The sequence below is a fragment of the Micropterus dolomieu genome, linkage group LG23, assembly GCF_021292245.1.
Source record: "Micropterus dolomieu isolate WLL.071019.BEF.003 ecotype Adirondacks linkage group LG23, ASM2129224v1, whole genome shotgun sequence".
NCBI classification, from domain to species: domain Eukaryota; kingdom Metazoa; phylum Chordata; class Actinopteri; order Centrarchiformes; family Centrarchidae; genus Micropterus; species Micropterus dolomieu.
This window is the reverse complement of record NC_060172.1, coordinates 25,103,466-25,125,592: the sequence shown is the minus strand read 5'-3', so window position 1 is coordinate 25,125,592 and position 22,127 is coordinate 25,103,466. Positions and strand designations below refer to the sequence as shown.

At 40.6% G+C, this 22,127-nt stretch overlaps 4 protein-coding genes across 8 annotated transcripts; 3 read left to right on the top strand and 1 right to left on the bottom strand.

Annotated features, from left to right (window-relative positions):
• Positions 1-2,430: 2,430 nt before the first annotated feature.
• plp1b (proteolipid protein 1b) lies at positions 2,431-7,394 on the top strand. Of its 2 annotated transcripts, none has more exons than XM_046040233.1 (7): positions 2,431-2,489; positions 4,487-4,673; positions 4,778-4,934; positions 5,174-5,351; positions 5,597-5,670; positions 5,804-5,869; positions 6,460-7,394. In XM_046040233.1, the coding sequence occupies exons 1-7, from the start codon at positions 2,486-2,488 to the stop codon at positions 6,529-6,531; spliced, it is 738 nt and encodes a 245-aa protein (XP_045896189.1). In that variant the 5' UTR covers positions 2,431-2,485; the 3' UTR covers positions 6,532-7,394. The 2 variants fall into 2 exon arrangements, with proteins under 2 accessions (XP_045896189.1, XP_045896188.1); XM_046040232.1 differs by lacking the exon at positions 2,431-2,489 and adding an exon at positions 4,073-4,112.
• A 67-nt stretch (positions 7,395-7,461) lies between these two features.
• On the bottom strand, positions 7,462-8,399 carry si:dkey-125i10.3 (zinc finger protein 185). Its single transcript, XM_046038799.1, has 4 exons — positions 8,263-8,399; positions 8,080-8,142; positions 7,869-7,971; positions 7,462-7,759 (listed from the first exon to the last, which is right to left on the bottom strand). The coding sequence occupies exons 1-4, from the start codon at positions 8,382-8,384 to the stop codon at positions 7,649-7,651; spliced, it is 399 nt and encodes a 132-aa protein (XP_045894755.1). The 5' UTR covers positions 8,385-8,399; the 3' UTR covers positions 7,462-7,648.
• A 2,837-nt stretch (positions 8,400-11,236) lies between these two features.
• Positions 11,237-15,198, top strand: si:rp71-1d10.8 (MFS-type transporter clz9). 2 transcript variants are annotated; one of them, XM_046041130.1, is made up of 2 exons: positions 11,237-11,549; positions 12,197-15,198. In XM_046041130.1, exon 2 carries the CDS (start codon positions 12,203-12,205, stop codon positions 13,562-13,564), a length of 1,362 nt encoding a protein of 453 aa, XP_045897086.1. In that variant the 5' UTR covers positions 11,237-11,549; positions 12,197-12,202; the 3' UTR covers positions 13,565-15,198. The 2 variants fall into 2 exon arrangements, with proteins under 2 accessions (XP_045897086.1, XP_045897087.1); XM_046041131.1 differs by having other exon boundaries at positions 11,237-11,553.
• A 4,295-nt stretch (positions 15,199-19,493) lies between these two features.
• cwc15 (CWC15 spliceosome associated protein homolog) lies at positions 19,494-21,881 on the top strand. 3 transcript variants are annotated; one of them, XM_046040092.1, is made up of 7 exons: positions 19,494-19,566; positions 20,318-20,465; positions 20,645-20,757; positions 20,857-20,954; positions 21,034-21,144; positions 21,296-21,450; positions 21,537-21,881. In XM_046040092.1, the coding sequence occupies exons 2-7, from the start codon at positions 20,332-20,334 to the stop codon at positions 21,664-21,666; spliced, it is 741 nt and encodes a 246-aa protein (XP_045896048.1). In that variant the 5' UTR covers positions 19,494-19,566; positions 20,318-20,331; the 3' UTR covers positions 21,667-21,881. The 3 variants fall into 3 exon arrangements, with proteins under 3 accessions (XP_045896048.1, XP_045896049.1, XP_045896046.1); XM_046040093.1 differs by having other exon boundaries at positions 19,518-19,566; positions 20,321-20,465; XM_046040090.1 differs by lacking the exon at positions 19,494-19,566 and adding an exon at positions 19,674-19,834.
• Positions 21,882-22,127: the final 246 nt, after the last annotated feature.

The following is a 22,127-nucleotide window of genomic DNA, read 5'->3' as shown; positions in this document are numbered from 1 at the left end:
TGTGTTGAGAATGATTAGACTATACAAACCACATTCAGCTTCTCTTCCACACATCTCTGCTCAACAGTTATAATTTTATGTTTAACAGCCTCTTCCTTTCCTTATCTTCTTCTTGAGCCTCTTAACTGCTGATGCTCAGCTCTTGCTGCAGTTTTAGGGTTAATATTTAAAAATGTTGCAACACAGTGCTGGCAGTTTCCCCAGGGTTCAAACACGCAGCCAGCAGAGTCTGAGATTATCACGAAGGACAATCAAACACGCAAGCTAATAAAAACCCTGTTGGAGAACAGCTCAGTTCTCCCTTTACTTCATCATGCGGTAAAACAAATAATTTAGGCACTCACCACAGGAGGTCATTGCTACTGAATTCACTTCTGACTGAGTCTGACGTGTTTTTGTCCTCCAAGTGCTTGTTTATTTGTTTGATGCCTGTTTGTTCGTTTTATCACAAGATAAGATAACACACATTAACATAACAGGGATAGGAGGTGGTGCAAATATTTTTATATCCTCCCCTGTATAAACACATGCACATTACCATTTTCGGTGCATCAATATTGGCGAGTATACTGCGCACACACAGTCACATATAGTGCACTGATATGTAGAACAGTGTAGTCACTGCTGTCCATGGTGCTGATCATGATAAAGGTTCCAGTTTCTATCTGATTATGCAAAATATAATGATGTATGCATCATAATAGCATTTGCAGCTTAGAGAAAGCTTAGAGCAATGTGTAAATATCAGTTCATGCATTAACTAATGACTGTTAGGATGTCTTATTAAGTGTTAACCAATAATTAATCATCTGAGCTGCTCACATCCCTGATCACCATCTGCATCAGCTTTTGTGGAATATAGCTTATTCATAAATAAATCAATTGCTCGCTTTGCGTCACCCAAGCTAGCAAGCCTCTAAAACTTGTCCTCCTACATCATCCAGTCCTTTGATTGTCAACATTATTTCTAACTCACATCTCACAAGTAAAGCTGACAACCATTCTACACACTCACATACAGTGCAGAGGTTTATTAACGCTTCTAGTGTCTTTCTCTCACACGGTTTTCTCAGAGATTTCAAAGGCATCATTCCTCTCCACAGCTTAACAAAGCTGATGCCAATAATCCTTTCTACATACTAATCACTTGATCTGCTACTTCTCTGGTTTTTAAGAGACAAAAGGCTACGACTCAAACCGAACAATTTCCCAATCCACACGGCTATTATTTGATGAACACTTCGTCTTGAGAGGAGTGCACTTATGTTCAACAACAGATCAGTCACTCAGATGTCCTGATTTTGGAGGGGATCAGATGATTGATGATGATCTGGCCCAACTGGTGAAATGGCAATGTGTCTGTTAAGAAGTGATGGTACCTTACAATCAGTTAAAAAAAGCATTTAATTTAAATCTAATTCAATATAATTTAATATAATGAAGTGATTATTAACGTCTTTCTGTGACACTCAGTTGTGTCCAGTTTGTCATGGCCTTGAAATGGCAAGCAAAAAATAGGATGATGGGTTTCTCCCCAAAAAAAAGATCGCATGGTGTTTTCTCCTGCTCCACACTGGCTCCTTTGTACTGAACCCAGCTTTTGACATCAACTGGGTCAAACATGAGGGAGGGAGGGAAGGAGGGCAGCAGCTGGACCTGACCGTCAATGTCACCCTTGTTAGTCAACTTCATCGATGTCAGTCACTGGCTTTTAGATTTATACCACTCTTTTGTCTGTGCACACCTCTGATGGCTGTGTTTCTGAAGATGCAGCCCTGAGGACCCTCAGACCATTGTATCTTGCTGACATCTAGCATGTGTGTGTGCAGATAGGCGGCACATTCATGTGGACTATTAACAGATGGACTATTGAAAGTTAATGAAATACACCCTACAAATGAAAGTGCACAATAATACCTTGAGGTAAAAAAAAATGTAAAACTCTCTGGATAGTTGTGTTAGTTAATTTGCATTGTGCATATTAAGAACATCATATATTATACAGATAATATTAAGAAAACAGTACACATTTCCCCCCAAATTTATTATAAACTGACCAACTGGCCAAAGTGTATAAACTGATTTAATCTTTACTCTTTGTGGCTGACATACTAAAATATAATTTAATTTTAAAGTGTGCATGCAAAGGCTTTCATTATTACTTATATTTTAGCATATAAAGTATTAACAGTTAACTAACAGTAAATATCAGAAATTCCAAGAAGAAAACTCATATTGGAAACTGTGAGCAGCTCTCTGTCCCCACTCCTGAACCCATGGCTCTATAAATAATGACTGGCAGCTGAAATGGGACTTTGTGACTTTAAGATGTGACTCTGGGAGATGTGGTCTATCTATTGTTGATGAGACAAAAGCGCGAGTCAGATTCATATAGGAGTGGCGGGGAATAACTTCTCATATCCTCATATCACAGACACAAAGCCACCCAGCAAAACTTCAATAACCCCTGCATTTCTTTCTGGACATGGGTGAGTGCACAGAATTTTTAATAACTCTTATCATCTCTTATTGATGTGATTTGAAAATGTGGATTTCAATAACTTACTAATGTTGCCTTTAATATGTCCTTTCTGTCCTTACACATCACATTGCGCTCATGCACTGTGGGCAAGATTTACCGCTTTAACCATGTGTTGTCATTTATAAAAAGTATTTTGATATCCACATATGGATTATTAATTTACTACTGATTCACATTTTGCCCTTGTTCCTAGTATATGATATTGTTTGGCATACAATAATGATTTCAGAAGACAGAAACAAAAACAGCACATGGGCTCAGCTGGGATTACTTACTTTTAAATAATGGAAGAACTCCTCGTTACCTCCTCTAACCCCTTTTGACCATAAATAAGACTGGAATCATAGTGGCTGACAGAGATGGGCAGTGACTCTCATCATGCCAAGGTCATGCCAGGTCATTCATGTGAAAGAGGTCAGATACTCCCCCATGTGTCACGGGCATAAATTAGCGAATCTCTACGAGAACTGCGGACCCAAACTTCTGCTAACCATTTTTTTCTCACTTGCAAGCTTGTGTGTTAACTTTCACACATTTCTACAGCTTTTTACAGCTTTCTAGTCTACTTGACTGATTATCTGGCATTTACTGTAAATGCATTAATGCCTTTTGCACTGAATTCAAATAGAAGCTGTGAAGGCCTGTATCACTCTATCACTGTAACCACTGTTACTGCAGCAGGGCACAGCTGATGCGTGGGTATCAGCAGGCACTATTATTTATGGGACTCTAGCAGTCTTCCTGCTGTTACTATTTATATTTCACTAGCATTTTGCTCAACTTATCCCCGGTTCCTTCAAACTAAAATCATATAATTTTTGAAATGATCAGGATGTTTTATCATAGCGAGATAGTTTAGGCACCACTCTGTATAGTGACAAATCTTGAGTGGAGTTGTTGTTGTTGTTGTTGTGGTGAAGATATTCAAATTGCCAGTCTTGTTCAATATGCTTCTACCCACTCTTTGAACACTTGAACCCAGCCCCCGCCGCCATTGACACTCCGTGCCATGGTACCAGTCTCAGCCAGCTGTGGATGGAGGGTGGCCAGAATAGCGACATTGCCAGTGGTGTTAAGGCGGTCCTGGTGACCCCTCTGCCACCACATACTACTGTGTGTGTGTGTCTGTGTGTGTGTGTGTGTGTGTGTGTGTGTGTGTATTGTGGCACTATGGTCTTTGTTTGTTTGACATCGCTGCCCTTTGTTCCTCCTGATCATGGCAAAGACAATGGATCTTGTATCTGCAGCCACAAAGAGAAAGCTGTTCCTGTAGGCCCCTAAAGCCAGTGTTTCACCACCATCTCTCGCTCGCCTGGTGACGCCTGTGACTGCAGAAGAAAAGAGGGCAGGACCCGAGTTAGTAGGGGCTGAGCTGTGAGGTGTTGGTACAGGCAGAGGAGCTTTCACATACGGATGAAATCTGCGAGGAAAGGCTTATTTTACAGTAGCAATACCTTGTAGGCAGGACTGTACATCAGGGGTTGGCATTGGGATCATTCTTGTTGCGGAGTACAGGATCAGAAGCAGCAAATGTTTCCGGTCAGGCAGCCTTGGCTTTGCAAAGCCTTAGGTGCTTTCCTCTATCCCATTTCTGCCAATGCATTTATTAACACTATGGATATTTGCTACCTGCTTCAACAGCGCAGCTTACACTGGAAGAAGTGCTTGAGAATGCCGTGAAGTCAGTGGTGACTGCTTTTGTTTGGACGCTTTATTGGGAATCGCTGCTTGAACTCTTGTTTGTCACTGCTGTCTAATTTTTTTTCTGTTGCTTTCTTCCCTGTTGGTGGGGTTTTTGGTGTTTGCTCATGGATTTGCAGACAGAACGAGGCCTTTTTCATAGCTCCCCCACAGTAAAAGAGATCCCCACCGTGGCGTAGATGTGTTGTGTGGTAATATGTGCGGTGTGTGCCGCCTGTGTGCTGATATATTATGCCCCCTCAGGTTGTTATGATTGCTGTATCCGGTGCATTGGGGCAGTGCCCTACCCATCCCTGGTGGCCACCTTGCTGTGCTATGCTGGCATGGCAATGTTTTGTGGCTGTGGGCACGAAGCTTTGACCCAGACCGAAGTCCTGGTTGAGACTTACTTCGCCCGCAACGTTCAGGACTTTGTGGTTATGGCCTCCTTGTGAGTGACACTTCAATAAATTCTCTGAATTATGATTTTTGACCTCTTAAGAAGAATTGTTTGATTTTACTGTTTGACCTGATCTCTCCCTGTGACTATCCCAGTATCAAATACTTCCAGTATGTGATCTATGGCCTAGCATCATTTTTCTTCCTCTATGGTATCCTGCTGCTGGCCGAGGGTTTCTACACCACAAGCGCTGTCAAGCAGACCTTTGGGGAATTCAGGAGCACCCAATGCGGCCGCTGCCTCAGCCTGACGGTGAGAACGGGGGCGAGGGGGTAAAGAGGTGGGGAAATATGACGTCAGATTAAGATGCTGAATACTGGTTTGTTTTAGCTCCAGAGCTCGATTAAATGTTCTTTGTTTATGCAATTTCTAAACAGGACCATGAATTATGGTTGATAGCTGATTTAATGACACCACATTTATCACACTGAAACCTAAGCTCCTACGCCACAGTCCTGTGACCTTACGTGCTGCACTTCTTATTTCACCAGTTTATCATAGTGACGTACATCTTGGCCTTCATCTGGCTGGCAGTGTTTGCCTTCACTGCTATCCCAGTCTTCTTCTTGTTCAACATGGAGCAGACCTGCCACGACATCAACATCCTGGCTGAAACAACCCCCAGCATTAATCAGCACGGCTGGATTTGCATGGACGCCAGGCAGTATGGTGCGTTGCTCTTATAATGACTGACCGCATGTCCACCTGATGAGAATGTTAATGTGTCTGTGGAAGCGATGAATTAATCATGTGGCTGCAAAACTGGTTGTTGAAATAATGAAGATAACTACACCTTTATCTTAATTTCTTTGCTGCTGTGTCCCTGATATGCTGTATGCGGGCAGGAACTTAAATGAGTCATAACCCATCATGATTCAGCAATGGGAGATACTTACGTCATGTCTTCATTTAAGGTCTACTCCCTTGGAATGCAATGCCAGGCAAGGTTTGTGGAATGACCTTGGCATCTATTTGCAAAACCAGCGAAGTGAGTAGATGAATCCAATATTCCTATTTACACAGATCAGTATTACCTGTCAGCATCCTCACATTAAAGTTGTTAGATTTGGTTACTTCCCTAAATATATATTAATCTAACCTGTGTTTGATATGTCTTACAGTTCTACGTCACCTATGACTTGTACATAGCTGCATTTGCTGGTGCCGGGGTCACTCTCTTAGCACTGGTAAGCAATTGCTTTGGTACATTTAGCTTCATTGAGCCATGCAGATAGTTTTGGTTTTATATGGCCAGATTTTGAGATATTTGTCTCTGATTGCTGCCACCTTCCAATCAAATCCAATCCAATTCAACTTTATTTAAAGTTCATATTTAAAAACAACAGTTGACCAAAGTACTGAATACCTTAATACAACGGTGACTTACATTTTGTTTGTGGCACTCAAAGTTTTGAAAACTTCAGGGGAAAAATTCAGCAACATCTCTTTCCAGGCATGGCTATTCAGTAGAATTATTTTCTACCAAGGAAATAGTTCCTACCAACACTGTTCACAGCAGTGTGGATTATAAAGAGTAACAGGGACACTAAACTGGTAGGTCTGTTTTCAGTGCTGTGCGCACCACAACCAAAAGTCACCTTGTTTGTATTGGGTCAGCAGAAATCTCAGAAATTCAACTCCAAACCAAAACTACCGACATGACTAGATATCACTCGAGGTAAGTAATAAAATAATGTCATTTGGGTGATTTTTCCATATTTTCATCTTTTTTCCTTCTTATTCTCCCCACCTCTACCTCAATCGTCTTCCTTTGCAGTTTCTGTATATGATTGCCACCACCTACAACTATGCAGTTTTGCGGTTCTTGGGCAGGAAAGGTGTCCGCTAAGTGCAACACCTTTTGTCCCAGTCAACCCCATCCTCCGGCTATGAGAGGGACAGTCAACCCATTCAACATTAGAGTTCCACTCATCAACCGGGAGACAGCAAATTCCACACCTGGATCATCTGCTATAGTATTTCTTTAGACGTGTCCAATAACAGACAAATGATTCTCATCACTATTTTGTATGAACAACAGACAGAGAGATGAAGATAATTCACACCCAGCAGCAAGCTCAGGCCTCCCCCTCAAATCCTCCTCTCAGATGATTCTCTTAGCTTTGTTGTTCATTTTCCTGTCGCAGGTTGTATCTCTCATTTTATCCTTTTTGCGAAGCTTTGGTGGTGCTGACGCTGTTGTCGGATTTTGATGTATGACGTTTCATGAATAATTAAGAGCAATGATAGCTCACCTCGCAAATCATAACTGCATGCCCCTCCTTCAGTGTTTACTGATGCATAATTTTTGTTGTGAATATGATTTTGTTGTTGCCTCATTATCACCAACTTGTGTATCAACATCATGTGAACTTAATAAAGAGTAGCTGAATGTACCAAAGTTCTCTGCAAGGGTTAGGTGTATCCTCCCATCTCCCTTTGTGCTTTCACTTACAATAAATGCACCTTGCATTCACTCATAATGCATTTTTGCCACTGTATAAGGGTGAGAAACAAAGATGTGCTTCCATTTTCCTGGAGGCTTTTTGTTTACTGCTTAAAATAAGCTGTTTTTATGTTACTGAGGTGTTGATGCTTCAATAACGTGCCTCCAGGTGACTGGAGTTTGATGTGTAGCCCTGCTACTTACTGAGCTGGGTTGAGTTGTGTCTGCTTATTTGAAATTAAGGCTGATTAAATGATTAAAATCTGCAGCAGTAATTTGTGATTTTATTTTAACAGTATACAGTACGTTCTTTGGCAGTTGTTACAATGATATGCTACCAAACCTTTTCCTAATAGAATGCTTAATCCTGACAATACACTATATCCTAAACAACTTTCAGTAGGGAAATTCTTTCAAAAGACAGAATACAGGCTTAAGGCAACAGTGGTGAGTTCCCACCCCCAACAACACATTAATCACAGTATGGTTTGGGTCTTCTCTGATGACATATTTGTCCCAGTTAGGCTTTAGGTCTTAGAGCTTTTGCAAAGCAGCCATCACATTGGATCACTTGGTTAAGCAAAAACATGGGGGTCAGCATATCTCCCAGGGCCTTAGCGCACACACCACACTGCAAAAACATACACAATATTAACATTTAGCATTCATGCAGTCATTCAGTATATAACCACAGATATCCAGTGTGTTTCCAAACAGTTAAAGAAGAAGACAGAACAAACCTTTAGACAGTCAGGGTGGCACTGCACCAGAGGTTCACTGAATTTGATCTTGACATATCCCTCAATTATTTTGTCACAGAATGAACAAACATCTTTGCTATGCCTGTGGTAGAGACAAAGTGTTAAAAAGATTATCACCCTTGTTAGCGTTTGCATAACATACATAATGTTTGAAATGCAACATTGTGTTGTCTTTAAATTGAGACATTACCTGGTCTTATTCCGAGTTTGTGTGGGCTCCAGCTCCTCCACGGGCTTTTGAAACATTTCAGAGCTACAAAAAATTGTCATCAGCAAACAGTGACATCCATTTTACTCAACAAGTGAAAACATCAGAATAATATATGAAAAACAGTAAATGTGAGGTGGTTCCTTTTGTTAAGAGCTTACTCACTTGTTGGTATTATCAGACTGTTGGTTCAGTTTTGTATCCTTGGTGAGAGATTGTTTTGGATCTTTCAGAGGTTTAGGAGCAGCTTCAGCTGCAGTCCTAGTTGTTGGCTCAATGCTGTGCATGACAACAGTGTTATCAACAGGCTGGACTTCACGCTCAGCTACTTCAGCTCTGTTCTTTAAAACAGGCTCTGTTGAGGCTGCAGACACAAGTTTACACTCCACAGACTTGACTGCAGTTTCAGCAGCAGGTTGCGTGGGCGATTCGGATACAGATTCTGCCAATAAACCAGGGACTGGTTCCACTCTGTCTTGGAGAGCAGCCTCTTCTCCTGAAGCATCAGTGACAGCATGAGTCTCCGGCGTTGACTCCACGGCAACCTCACTAACAGCATTGACAGTTTTCCCAGCAGCCAGTTCTGGGGGACCTTTTTCACAACTCCCCTCTGTAGCGGTATCAGCAGCAGGTTGCGTGGGCGATTCGGATAAAGACTCTGCCAATAAACCAGGGACTGGTTCCATCCTGTCTTGGAGAGCAACCTCTTCTCCCGAGACATCAGTGACAGTAGGAGTCCCAGGCAATGACTCTACAGCAACCTGTTCTGGTGGACCTTTCACACAGCTCCCCTCTGTGGCGGTTTTAGCTGCAAGTTCAGAGGGTGATTTGGATACAGATTCTACCAATAAACCAGGGACTGGTTTCACTGGTGTTGGAATAATTGCATCACTCTTGTCAGGCAATGACTTCACCACAACCTTAGCTACAGCTTCAACAATTTCTTCTGCAGCCTGTTTTGGAGGACTCCCCTCTGCAGGTTGTACAGGTGATTCTACACCTGCTGACTCTGTTTTGGTTGAAGGTTCCTCTTGAGGTCTCAGTTCAACTGCAAGCCCAGCATGGACATCAGCAGTGTCTTTACTCTCTCCGGTGCCAGCAACAGCAGAGGTTTCTGCAACAATATCTTCATGAGCATCTGCAGAGACCTTATCCTCACTGTGTTTTTCATTTGACTGGTCAGCTGTATTAGCATATTCTTGCTTGTTTTCTGCTGTTGTGTTGGCAACTGGCTGTTCACCCGGGCCCACAGGACACTCTGGATTTTTCTTTGTTGAAAAAACTGATGGAACCTCTGCAGAGATGTGTTTCACATCTGACCGATTAACTGCTGTGTCAGCATATTCTTCCTTCTTTTTTTCAGGTGTGTTGGTAACTGATTTTTCTGGTTGTGCCTTACCATATTTGATATGTTCTTTTATGGGTGCTTGGGGCCTGTAACAGAGGAAGGTACTTATTCCCAACTATGCAAAAAAGACATATGAACAAAATCCCTACACTCAGCACCTTTAAATGTCATACTTGCAGTTTCAGTCAATGGAGAGATGCTCTAATATACTAACTTTGTATCGTCTGTGGATTCCACTGTTGACCCCTCAGGCTGAGCATCTTTTCGGGGAGGAATATCTGCACCAATTGCCTGATTAGCCGAATCACTACAACAGAACAGAAAATAATAACACTGTAAAACACATACACCTAGCAACAGTCAATATTTGGTTTCAACGTTCAGAGTGAGATTAATATTGCAAAACTTGAAACAAGTAGATCATAGTCTGCACACTTTTTAATTGAAATTCAGCACACAGGGAGCATATAGGGAGGAGGACTCAGTGGAGAAGCTACTGATCCACAAGAAAAGAATAATATTCACACCTTAAGAAGAACCTTGGCATTTATAACATAGCAGAGTAACAATAGCAAATTATATATATTTCTATTTAATTCTTCACAACCAATTAAAGATTTAATCAGCTGTAAACTACTTTAGTTCTAAATGCTAAATGCTCCATACTGAGATAGTTGAAAGAATCTTTTATACAAGGGATAATGTAATTGGTGTCAGGTGACTTGCAAAACGTTTACTTTCTTACTGATTATAGTATCAACAGATAAAACCTCGTCAGCAATAAATGATCGGATGTCAGGAGTTTAAGCAGTTTCAGAAGGGGTTCATCTATAAAACTACACAAAAAATGTTGCACAAATAGTCGGACATGCACTGGAGGATGAGCACAACAAATTACTAAAATATAGGACACCAGCTGAGTAGAACAATAGAGCCAGCCACATTGATTGATGAAACAAAGCTGACGAATAGAGCCTTAAATGTCAACACAATGTTTATTACCAATGTAAATACCACCAAACACGTTGCACTGAAGTGAGGTGGTGGAGTTATTCTCTTGAAAAAGGAATATGATCCTGTTACATGCATGAGACAATTTAGTCCCAGTCCATGCCTCAAACAAAATTGGACTAGAGGGAATAATGCCTGCAGTAGCAAAACAGCTTGATAATAATGTTACTCTTGATAGATTATGAAGTGGTGGTACACCTGTACACACTAAAATAAAAGCATGTGAATTGTTTCATTTCATGTTTAGTGACAGGAACTCTTGATTCAAATTAAATGTCACAGTGTCTACAACTCACATCACACGTTTTCCTCAGAAATCTAATTAGGTAAGATTGTGTTACACAACATTTACCACCAGAAATATCCAAAACCACCAAAACATTAAACATTTACATAGAATGTTAATTATATATTGATTGTATTTAGTGAGTATACAGTGTGTGTATATATTTATACATAGGCTATACGTAGAATGTTACTGATTCTACTTTGATTGTATCTGTTCTTTTACATTTCTCTGTGCTGCTGTGTCAACCTGAATTTCCCTATCCCTGAATTTCCTTATCTTTATGGAAACCTTGGCCTTAATGTGTTTTTTGTTGTTGTTGTTTGTTTTTTGCTTGCTAGAATGTGTTTTTTTTATTCTTTACTATTTTCTATTTTTGCCATAAGTCAGTATTGTGATACAATGTGTTGATTTTATCCGCATAATGACTGTATAGTTGGACATTTATTCTTGTAACGGGAAGTTGACTACGTTTATTTTGAAAACAGCGTCACTTCTCTTCCGGTTCTGTTGCCGCTGTTCGGCTTGTGATGTAGCAGTTCATGCTAGGCAGGACTGAATGCGGTTCTGGTGGGAACGTTACCGCGTAATTTCAACTTTATGTATCCGACAGACATGTAGTGGCGACTGTAGACTGAACACCGCAGCTTGTTTTGTGTTTTTAACAGTAATTTTGTCTGAAAAACCACCAGCCTTCACCTGACTGTAGTTTACAAACAATAATTAACGTTCCGGTGCGCGGCGTCACAAACAACACAGGACGTCTTCTGTCCCCCAATAAGTTAATACGACGACTCCCCAAGACCAGTAAGTCAGTTGGTAACGATATTTTAACAGGTTTCTCTACGCATAAGAAGAGATTTGAAGGTGTCAGAAAGTACAAGTAACTTACAGTCTCATTTTAATACCTGAATGAACCTGAAGTTAACTTCCTATTCACGTGTTAAGGGGAAATTAAACTTCATCATGTCAGGGCTAATAATATCCCTCGGCTGATTTCTTACGCCACTTAACGACAGTTACAAGATAACGTTAGAAAAGCATACAGATTTTTATTTTATACGCTAGTGCTATATAAAACAGACAACAACCAATTCCAGACCAAACACTCAAGTTAAACCTGGACTGACATGGAGAGTGTTGAGTGTTGAAAAGTCGTATGTGTGTGAAATCTCCTCTTTTGCTTTAATAAATAAAATTAAACGGCTATGAAACAAAACCTTAACCTCTTTTTACACTCCATGTTTTTCAAATTCTAGTTTGACTTGACAGCATTGCAGGTATTTTACATCTCGAACTTGACCTGTAACATTATAGTATGGACGGAGAAAGGGCTGTTTTCATAAACAGAATAAATGAGTTAAGACATTAAGACATGTTCATAATTAGGCTGATTTGTTGTGTGTATCGTATTTGTTTAATGCTTCATGCCTGCATTTCCTGTGCCATCCTAGAAAAAAATGCCATCAAGAAATCATCTTGACAAGATCGGGAGGAAGAAGAAGAAGAAGTGGACAGAGGAGGCCATGGAGCGTGCACTAATCGAGGTAAAGTCGGGAAGGTGCACGGTGAGACAGGCTGCCAAGGAGTTTGGAGTCCCTAAATCTTCACTGGGGGACAGAGTCAGTGGACGGGTGACACCAGGGAGTCGCAGCGGGCCCGCTCAGCTTATAACATCTGCAGACGAGGAGCTGTTAGTGGAGTTCTCTTTATACATGTCCAAGCATGGATTCCCACTGACTAAACAACAGCTGGTGTCCTTTGCTTCATCCATTTATAAGCGGCAGCACCGGAGGGTGGCATTTTCTAAACTAGGCCAGACCTGGTGGCTCAATTTTAGAAAACGGCAAGAAAAGAATATTGCCATTCAGCCAGCAGACAATGTTGTCCGTGGGAGGACCGCATGTGTGAGGAAGGAAGCAGTGGATCAGTTTATTAATTTATTGAACACTGTCGTGGATGCTCGTGGGCTCAGACACAAGCCTCACCAAATCTTTAACTGCAATGAAACAGGCTTCCAGCTGGGCAGGAAGAGAGTGATTCTCCCCAAATCTGCCAGTCTGGGCTACAAGCCAACACCAGGCTTGAGAGACCACATCTCCGTCCTGGCTTGCTTTAGCGCAGCTGGAGAGGACATTCCCCCATTTATTGTCTACTCAAAGGCCTATCCAGGGGGAGTATGTTACAAGACACAAGGACCTCCAAATGCCCTCTATGGATGGTCAGATTCGGGCTGTATCAACTCAGAGCTTTTTAAGAAATGGTTTCTCAAACACTTTCTCCTGCACGCACCGAAGGAGCGTCCGCTGCTGCTGATTTTTGACGGACACAAGTCTGCTGTGAACCTTGAGGTGGTGGAAGCAGCTCGTAAAGAGGACGTCATCCTTCTGTGCCTTCCGCCTCATTGCTCTCACATCCTGCAGCCACTCGACGCTGGTCTCTTTGTTCTCCTGAAGCAGCGTTTTGCAGCCCTCGCAGGTGATGGTTGTGCCACTGATACTCACTTCGCAGTCAGTAAGAAGGAGTTCTCAGGTGTATTTAAAGGGACGTATCAGGTAGTGAAGGAGGAGGAGGGCATTAGGACTGTGAAAGAAGGCTTCAGGAAATGTGGCATCTACCCACTGGACCACTTCACCATCACAGAGGGTCATTTAATGCCATCGCACAGCATGGGCCCAGCAGCTGGACCCTCCTTGTCCACATCAGTACAGGGTGTGCACACTGTAGGAGACCTCACAGTTGCTGGACCCTCCTCCGAACTCATTACTACCCAAGAATATCGGGCAGCTGTCATTCAGGATCATTTAACTAAACCTAAATGAACTGGTTCTATCATTTGCAATACTGAATGAGTTCACTCCTGCTTGAGTATCGTGCACCACCTCCCCCGGCCTCCCTGCAGAGCGCCCCGTTTGTTAGCTTGCCAGAAGAAAGGGGTGTGTTAATTACATGCCAACAGTCAGATTTAGAAGTTGAGTAAAAATGTTGCACAACAGTGGTTCCCAAACATGGGGGGGATGGAGTAGGGGGGCAATAAGAAAGAAAAATATCAATTTCTGATGCACAAAATTTAATTTCTCTATTTATTGCATTTTTCTTGTGAAATTCTGGATACATGTCCAAATTAAGGCCATAACCTGTGAGGAGGGATCAGATGTAGACTCTGCTTTATTTTAGGGGATCCCAAGCTAAAAAGATTGAGAACTACTGCTGTACAACAAATTAACCTTAGCTCTGTCATTTTCTGTGTCAGCTAGCTAAGCTAATTAACATCAAGCAGTACGAATAGAGACATAGTTGTGCTTGATTTCTTCATTGGTGGATCCTAGTCAGTAAGTCTAGAAGGTGTCTGCTGTGAGCTAGCTTTCTAATTCTGTTCTGATTGACAGATTGTTAACAAGTGTTATGTTGTTTGAGTTTGCATCATTACATGAACTAGTACATTGTGAAAATGTAGTTGGATAATAAGGAAAAGATCTACTCATAAAACTTGTTACTAACTGATTCTCCTTTGTGGTGTTCAAGCCTGCTGTGAAACACGAGGGGTTAACTGTTTTTTTTATACTGATAGAAGGGAAACGGAAACATGTCTTTGAACTCTGTTCAGCTGTGAATCTCTTATTCATTTCCTTCGTATTCTGAATGTACTTGATTCATTAAGTAGTTACAAAAGGAATATATTGTTTAAAATTCAGAAAAACTTTTGATGAAAGTTTAGCCGTTTTTAATTTGGGGATGGGTTATTGTTTTTTATTCACACAGAAGAATGGTCCCTGCAGGGAAAACACAGAGTAAAATAATTTCTTACAGCACAAATGTGTCCATAAGCTTAATAATTTACTAAAGGGGGTTGTACTTGTGTTTGTCGTGTACATGTTCAAGTCAGGTGATGTAATATCAATGCAACAGGTACAGCTGACAACACTACACAGGCAGGGGACACTACTGCATATATCAATAATCATACTCACTGTGTAAATAGTCAATGGATGTTTACATCTGTTTACCACCATTATTCTACAGTAGCTCAAACAGACAAACTGCACTACAGAGCCCGTTTTGTCACTACATTGAATATGTACAAGGAAGAAGAAGTAGTAATAGTCTGGTTTGTTAAAAGTAAGAAGAGATGTGAAATTTGGACAAATAGAGGACCATACGTAGTATTTAGCAGAAGAGCCAACACAGCGTGTCAGCCACCATAGCTTCTACTATGCGCTTTCAAAGGGAGGGATCAGTGGTGACAGCAATTTAGTTGCAATTCACAACTTTCACCACTAAATGCCACTAAAACTTACACACTGAGCCTGTAACACACAATCACAAAAACCTGATGCATGGCAAAATGTTTGCACAGCTCAAACTGATTTATATTTATTCTATAATTTATAATATTCATTAAAAAGCTGAAATGACTGTTTTGGAATTGAATGGCAAATAAACAGGTGTGAAAGGAGTTGTGTGCTTCGATGGGAAATAATTTCCGGAAGACTTGTATTCAGATTAACACTTTATCGACCAGCTAAAGCACAGGTAACCCTGCAGTGTTCTGTGGGTCTTTATGGAGGCAGCTGTCCAGGGCGAAGTGTTTATATATGTTAAAATCATGATGATCATTTGTGCCTGAAGCGTTTACATTTTATTGTTTTTGTTCACTGACAACATATACAAAGGAGAATTTCAGTTTGAGTTGCAGAACTGACACCACATTGTTCCTTGTATAGCAATGGGTCTAATAGGCATAATCAAATATCACATGGTGTCATTTCTTGATTGACTGCATTTTCAACCCAAAAATCAGACACATTCTTAATAAAATACATAGAAGAATGACTATTTGTCAGAAATGAGTAATTTAATAAGCACCTACTTCAGACACAATGTCTTCCAACATTTACTACTGACTGGGGAAAAGCACGAAAATCAAACCAAATCTTTGGTATTGCATTTGTTATTTTGTTCAAAAAACTGGTACTGTAAAACAGATGGCCTTTAAACAGAGTCTACAGCTCAGTGTGACGTAACAAGGCCTCTTTTGGGGCGGTCACATGGTTTTTGACATGCACTGCACAATCAGGATTTTTGTCCGTTTTTTAAAAAAATAGTATCATTCACATATTTCAGTATGTATACTGTCGCACTCACTTGAATTTGCTGTCTGTGGACAGGACAGATGCCTTCTGTCTGACTGAGACGGGTTTGGTCTCCACAACTTCTTCTGTCCTGCAAGACAGAAGAAGTTGTTTGTGAATGTGCAGCATATTTGTTGCATCGTTTCTCTCTCTCAAAAAGTCAGTGCTTGTGAGGTAGGACATACAAAAACTAACGCAGGAAAGCAAGATGGCGCCAGAATCAGGTTTGTAACAATGTTATGTGATTCAATGAATTGTTACTTTAAATTAAAGCTGGGGTACGCAATTTACTTCTCACATCTCTTTACATCCCAATGGCAATCAATGAATCATATGCTCAAGCACAAAAATGAAAACAATCCTGGCTGTCACAGGACTGTAATGCTGGCCTACCTGCCTGTCTACCTGCCTACGTGTCCACCTGTGTGCACTCTACAATTTTTTTGTTTCGATGCTATCAACATCTAGCTGCCTCTTCCTAGTTCCCCCAACGTTACCTCTCCCAGCTTTAACGCTTCATTTTTAATGTTGCATCTTAACTGCTGAGGATACCTTGCAGTGTGATGCTCTTCCTTTTTCTCTTTTGATTTCTGGATCCAACTGACGTCATTTTTCAGTGTAGTCCGCACCCTGGTGGTTTGAAGAACCTGGTTTCTATCAACATCTACAACACACACACATACGCACACTTTCTGTCAGTACTGCATACCAACAATACTTGCATAGTATATTTAATCTTATGAACGGGTGGAAAACTGAATTTAAATGTGACTTACCTTTTGACATGACGCTGATCTTTTCTCAGATGTTCTACCTGATGAAATTATTTAAAGGTGAAAAATGTATTCCAGGTTTGTTTTTTATCAAGACATCCGTTCAAAGGAAACATTAATGGTAAAATTGTGATGTGCTGTGGACTGTATCTGCTCCCCGTCTGTCTCATATTCTCACCAGAGACCTCAGACCGGTTCAAAGACCCAGCATTTCATTCAAAACCTGTAATCCTGCATTCAACAACTCATACAGAATGTGAAAGAATTGATCATTTGTGACAGTATTAACCATTCTGGACAACTATGTACTGTTCAATCAGATTCACTATCCACTCTTTTGCTGAGAATTCTAACCGGCCCTGTGTTTACAGTGTCATGTCTCCTCATACTGTGCATTGTGTCTGTGTTCTCTTGGAGCTCCTGTTAACATTTTGACCTGCACTTAGTGTTTTAATCTCGCATGATGAGTCTCACTGGAGATGTGCCAGCAGCAATTAGCCAGGTCAAATTCATTATGCATAGAAAATGACAGCAATTCTGACTTTGTAATGAGCCCTTGCCCCTGCATAGTCACTGAACATGAAATCAGAACTAGTGTGAAGTCCAATCTTGCAACATATTGTGTTCTCACCTGTTCAGGTCAGCTGTTTCAGCACGTCGGAGTAGAGTGGTGTCAAGCCTCCTCCGGATGTGTGTCTCGTGCAGGCAGGCAGATAGAGACACTTCAACCCGAGTCCCCACCCACTGTCATTTCAGATTCCACCCCCTCCTGGTCTAAAGTGTTGCACCTGGATGCTGCTATGTAGGTTGATCGAGTGGATGGGTGGGTTGCTTTTAATGACAATTATGGTGTAGGGGCCATTGTTTTTTAGTTTAGTGTGAAATGTATTCTGGAGATGTATTCCATCACAATAACTCTTGAGAACCAAATAAAAGCAGCTTTTTCATGTATTGTTCTTCCAGCTTTTCTAATGTATGTGACAACCACAAACTTTAGCCTTGGTCAATATATTGCCACACTGTAAATGTGGCCAGAAATTAAACCCCGCAGCTCATTAGATGAAGACATTTCATAAGAAACATTTTAGTGTCGTTCCACTCTTTAGCTTCAAAGAAGATCATGTTGTTCCATTAGGGGGAGGCTAGGAATCAAGAAAGACCTGATGTTGAACTGCTTGGAATTTAATCTACTGCCTTATCAGAACCTTTCAATATCAAATGCATCCATGCAAAATGTACACATTCTCCAGTGAAACTGAAACGGGCACATCAACACACTGAACCTTAACCTCAGTTTTTAATGTTGTCATTTTACATTTTAATAAACTGAAAAGTTTGGTCAGTGGATTATTTTTAATGCAATTTTTAATTCTGTAAGAATCAACTATCTGCATGACTTGTGAGAAAATATTTCTTAATCATTGGGGTGAACTGACCTTTTATAATATGTCCAGAAAAGGCTAATTTTAAAGTTAATAGCAAACATCCTTTCACTCTCTCACATACACACACAAAAACGTATCCAGGTTTATATATTATGGATAAGATTACATCAAATAAAAAGGTCACAGAATAGTGTACAGTCACACTGTGAAGAGTTTGTTGGCATAGATTCTGCAGTGGCTTCACTTTTCTTGGGGTTGGTCCTGAGGGAGCATTTGCACTTGACAAAGTAGAATAAGACCTGAAAAACACAAAATATTTGAATGCCGTGTGGAATCCAGCCAAATGTCCTTCATCGGTTTGCTTCTTTGAGGCAACATCTACAGTAAAAAAGTATTCCTTCCTACAGGTATCAGAACAAGACGGATGTCATCAGAGTGACATGCTCACATACAGTACATAAAGACCTGACATGGTGAAATGGGAATTGATCAATGAAAATTGTAGAGAAACAGGACAGCATGTCATTGTGATTTATGTATCTTATGTTCAAGCGTGTGTGCGCTCTGTTTCACCTGGCTGCAAGCAAAATGTCCTAGTAATAGGGAAAAATAAAGTTTAAGCTCAAAGTCTCTGACAGCCTTACGGCCTTGTTTTACAGCCTTGAAAACTGGTCACAAATATGTGATATAATGAGACCTCATCTTGAGATGTTTACACTGGCCTGAAAATACAATAATAATAACTATAAACTGTGTGCCTATTACAATGATTGGAAATTTGCTTTACTTTGCTCCCGGCCTCTATTCGTCACACTCCTCACATGTGTATTTGCATTGCATAGCTTGCACATTAGAAATGTAACCATAATACAATCTTAAAGACCTGGCAGTTAGGGTTACAATGTAGTCAAAACATGATTTGTGACTTTCAAAACATCCAATTGACCTGCTATGATCATGTTATTATATTTTTATATACAGTCTTTTATAAAGTACCATATGTTCAACTGAACTAACAATGGTAAAAGACCAGCTTTAAACTCACTGTGCTGTGTGATTAAAGGAAACCATCCAGAGATGTAGGTACTGAAAGTACCTCCTTGAACCCTAATCAAAGGCATGCACTAAGTAGAGAGTTAGTTGTGATAAGATTAAAGGCAGGTTGAGTTTCGATCGTTTTGATATACAGTCTATGATTTTGATGCATCATCTGATAAAAATCTGCCCCCTATCATCTTTTCTACAACACTGCGTATTCTTATGAAGGCACTTTCTTTGCTCTCGCTAGCAAAGGCAGAGTACCTGATTCAATTTAGAAACCGTAGAGTATTTGTTTAGTGAGACGTCTATACAATGATCAAAGCAACATATGTGTAAAGTATTAATTAGCCAAATGTATCAAAATAAGTTCTATTTATTTATCAAGTCTTAAGAGTTGTGTCAATTCCGAGTGTTTTTGAATGCATCTTCTCCACGCGCAGGTTTCCACGGGAAGTGACGTTACATCTGGTCTCGGATCTGTTTTTGTCGTGAGGTAAGTTACCAGCTTTGTAAGTCTCATTGCTCCACAATGCCCATAATTTGAATTTTAGTTTTATTTCAGTAAATATAACGACTTAATGTGTGTTTGGCGGCACACAGTCGGCAGTAGAGGCTAAATAACATTGTTTCCCTCAGAAACAGCGTGGTTAGAGCAGGATAGCCTGTTAGCAGCGTATTAGCGGCTAACTGGTTAGCTTGTGTTTCTTAACGATAACTAAAAAACAAGAAAGGGTATAGGTCTCACAAATGCAATTACCTGGGTATTAACATTTTTAATCTGAAACGCTTATTGATAGATCGATGTTGTTTAACTTGTTAACGAGTGTTCTTCTGTCCTTTAAATGTTTGACGAATGAACACATTAATTTTCATGCCTCAGTTGGGAAATTAATGATTTCAGTAGCATAACTCATTATCCCAGGGTCTCTCAACTGTAATGCTCATCAGTGTTGATGTACAATTACATTACTACACAACCATATCATCTGTAAATTATGAAGATTTATTCTCCTGCACACAATTTTTCAGAGTTTCCATAATCACTGTTGGGTTAAAACATGTAGGATAGTTATATTTAAAGTAGGCGACTGTTTCAGTATTGACAAGTAGATTTAGATATTTGTGTCAGGAGCTGTTTCTAGCTTTCCCACCCTGTATAATTGTCCTCAGGCCTTGGTGTGTACTGTTCTGAACATTACTTGATTTTCAGCTTGTGTTTTTTCTCCTTTCTTGTGTTGCCACAGCAGAGCCATCAAAGATGACTACAGCTGCAAGACCAACATTTGAACCGGCAAGAGGAGGGAGGGGTAAAGGAGAAGGTGGGGATTTGAGTGCCCTGTCTAAGCAGTATTCTAGTCGAGATCTTCCGGGTCACACCAAGATCAAGTACAGGTCAGCACATGAAAAATGAATGGAGTTTGCTTTGTATTCAGTATGTTGCTGAGTGCCCTGCTGGCTGGTTTCAAATCCAGTATGATGCTTTCTAAACTGTTCCTTCTGCATCTTCTATCTGCTGGCCCTGAATGCTGGAAGCAATGTGTTTTTAATTGTTTATTTTCTCCCGTCCTCAGGCAGCCGACCCAGGATGCCCCTGAGGAGGTGCGTGCCCGTGACTTCCGCAGGGAGCTGGAGGAGAGGGAGCGTGTAGCAGCACGTGAAAAGACCAGAGAAAGGGGACCAAGAGGTTGGTTTTTCTGCAGATATTAGACTTAATGTGTATATTTTGAAAGTTTATACCCATTAAAACAACTACTTAAATACTGCATTGACCCTAATTTTCCAGAGCACACCACATCATCATCTTCGTCATCATCTTCAAAGAGACCCAGACTAGATCAGATCCCAGCAGCCAACCTTGATGCTGACGACCCTCTCACTGATGTAAGTGCCTGCACTGCCAGACTTAGCGGTGATTAGCGCTCATTCATCCCCCTCACCAATGATGCTTGGTTGTTTATAGGATGAGGAGGATGAGGACTCTGAGGAGGATAGTGATGACGACGACACTGCTGCACTTCTGTTGGAGCTGGAGAAGATCAAGAAGGAGCGGGCTGAAGAGCAAGAACGCAAAGTAAAGTATAATTTCAGACTGGCGTGTTTGTACCTGCTGTCTCACAAGGATCGGGCTAACGGCGCAATCCTCAAATTAAGACATGGATTACGTTTGAAGAGCAAATGTTACTTGTTTGTGTTCAGTGAATTTGTTAATTTTCCTGTCTTAGGAGCGGGAGCAAAAGGCAGAGGAGGAGAGGATTCGCATGGAGAATATTTTGAGTGGCAATCCGTTGATTAATTTGGCAGGGCAGCAGCAGCAGCAACAACAACAACAACAACAACAGATCAGCCAGACTCAGAATACATTCAGGGTCAAGAGAAGGTATCTCACAAATACACACAAGTCTATTTGAAGAAAAAAAAGTTCTTCGCTTTCCACTAACAATTAATCTGTTAATATCTTTCTAGGTGGGATGATGATGTTGTGTTCAAGAATTGTGCCAAAGGAGTAGACGATGCGCGGAAGGAGAAACGCTTTGTTAATGACACGCTGCGCTCCGAGTTCCACAAGAAATTTATGGAGAAATATGTAAAGTAAAGGAATTACAGTGTCTTAATTGTATTGTTTGTTTTTTTTAATCTCATTATTTTGGTCTCCACCCTCCTGTTGCCCTCTGTCCCAAGAATGGTAGATGGCATTCAAAAACATTTTGTATTCAAATGCATTAGCATTTGTACAGTCAACACGTAATATGTTGTGTATATAAAATTGTTTGAGTTACATCCTTTGAATAAAGCTTATGAAAATTAAAATTGTTTAATGTGATTCAGTGTCTTTCTGTAGGTTTAAAAAAAAAAATCAATAAACAAAGACTGGTGTTTAAAATGACTTAGAAGGCATTTCTCTGAGAGAGATCAATGTCATTATGGAGAATGATGTGGTCACAGCTTTGTTTTTAAAGTACCTTCTCTTAATTTGGTCTTGTCTGCGAAATGAATTTGTTTATTGCACAGTTCTCATTGAGCAAGACCTAAAGGATCAGTTGTAACGCAATGGGT

Excerpts from the sequence above, each read along its gene's own strand:
- plp1b (XM_046040232.1), top strand. The coding sequence starts at position 4,073 with ATGTTTCCGGTCAGGCAGCCTTGGCTTTGCAAAGCCTTAG. Across the intron at positions 4,674-4,777 it reads TTTGTGGTTATGGCCTCCTT|TATCAAATACTTCCAGTATG; the intron begins GTGAGTGACACT and ends TGACTATCCCAG. Across the intron at positions 5,352-5,596 it reads CATGGACGCCAGGCAGTATG|GTCTACTCCCTTGGAATGCA; the intron begins GTGCGTTGCTCT and ends TCTTCATTTAAG.
- si:dkey-125i10.3 (XM_046038799.1), bottom strand. The coding sequence starts at position 8,384 with ATGCACAGCATTGAGCCAACAACTAGGACTGCAGCTGAAGCTGCTCCT. Across the intron at positions 8,143-8,262 it reads CAGTCTGATAATACCAACAA|CTCTGAAATGTTTCAAAAGC; the intron begins GTGAGTAAGCTC and ends AATTTTTTGTAG. Across the intron at positions 7,760-7,868 it reads GCCACCCTGACTGTCTAAAG|TGTGGTGTGTGCGCTAAGGC; the intron begins GTTTGTTCTGTC and ends ATGTTTTTGCAG.
- si:rp71-1d10.8 (XM_046041130.1), top strand. The coding sequence starts at position 12,203 with ATGCCATCAAGAAATCATCTTGACAAGATCGGGAGGAAGAAGAAGAAG.
- cwc15 (XM_046040092.1), top strand. The coding sequence starts at position 20,332 with ATGACTACAGCTGCAAGACCAACATTTGAACCGGCAAGAGGAGGGAGG. Across the intron at positions 20,466-20,644 it reads CACACCAAGATCAAGTACAG|GCAGCCGACCCAGGATGCCC; the intron begins GTCAGCACATGA and ends TCCCGTCCTCAG. Across the intron at positions 20,955-21,033 it reads CTGACGACCCTCTCACTGAT|GATGAGGAGGATGAGGACTC; the intron begins GTAAGTGCCTGC and ends GGTTGTTTATAG.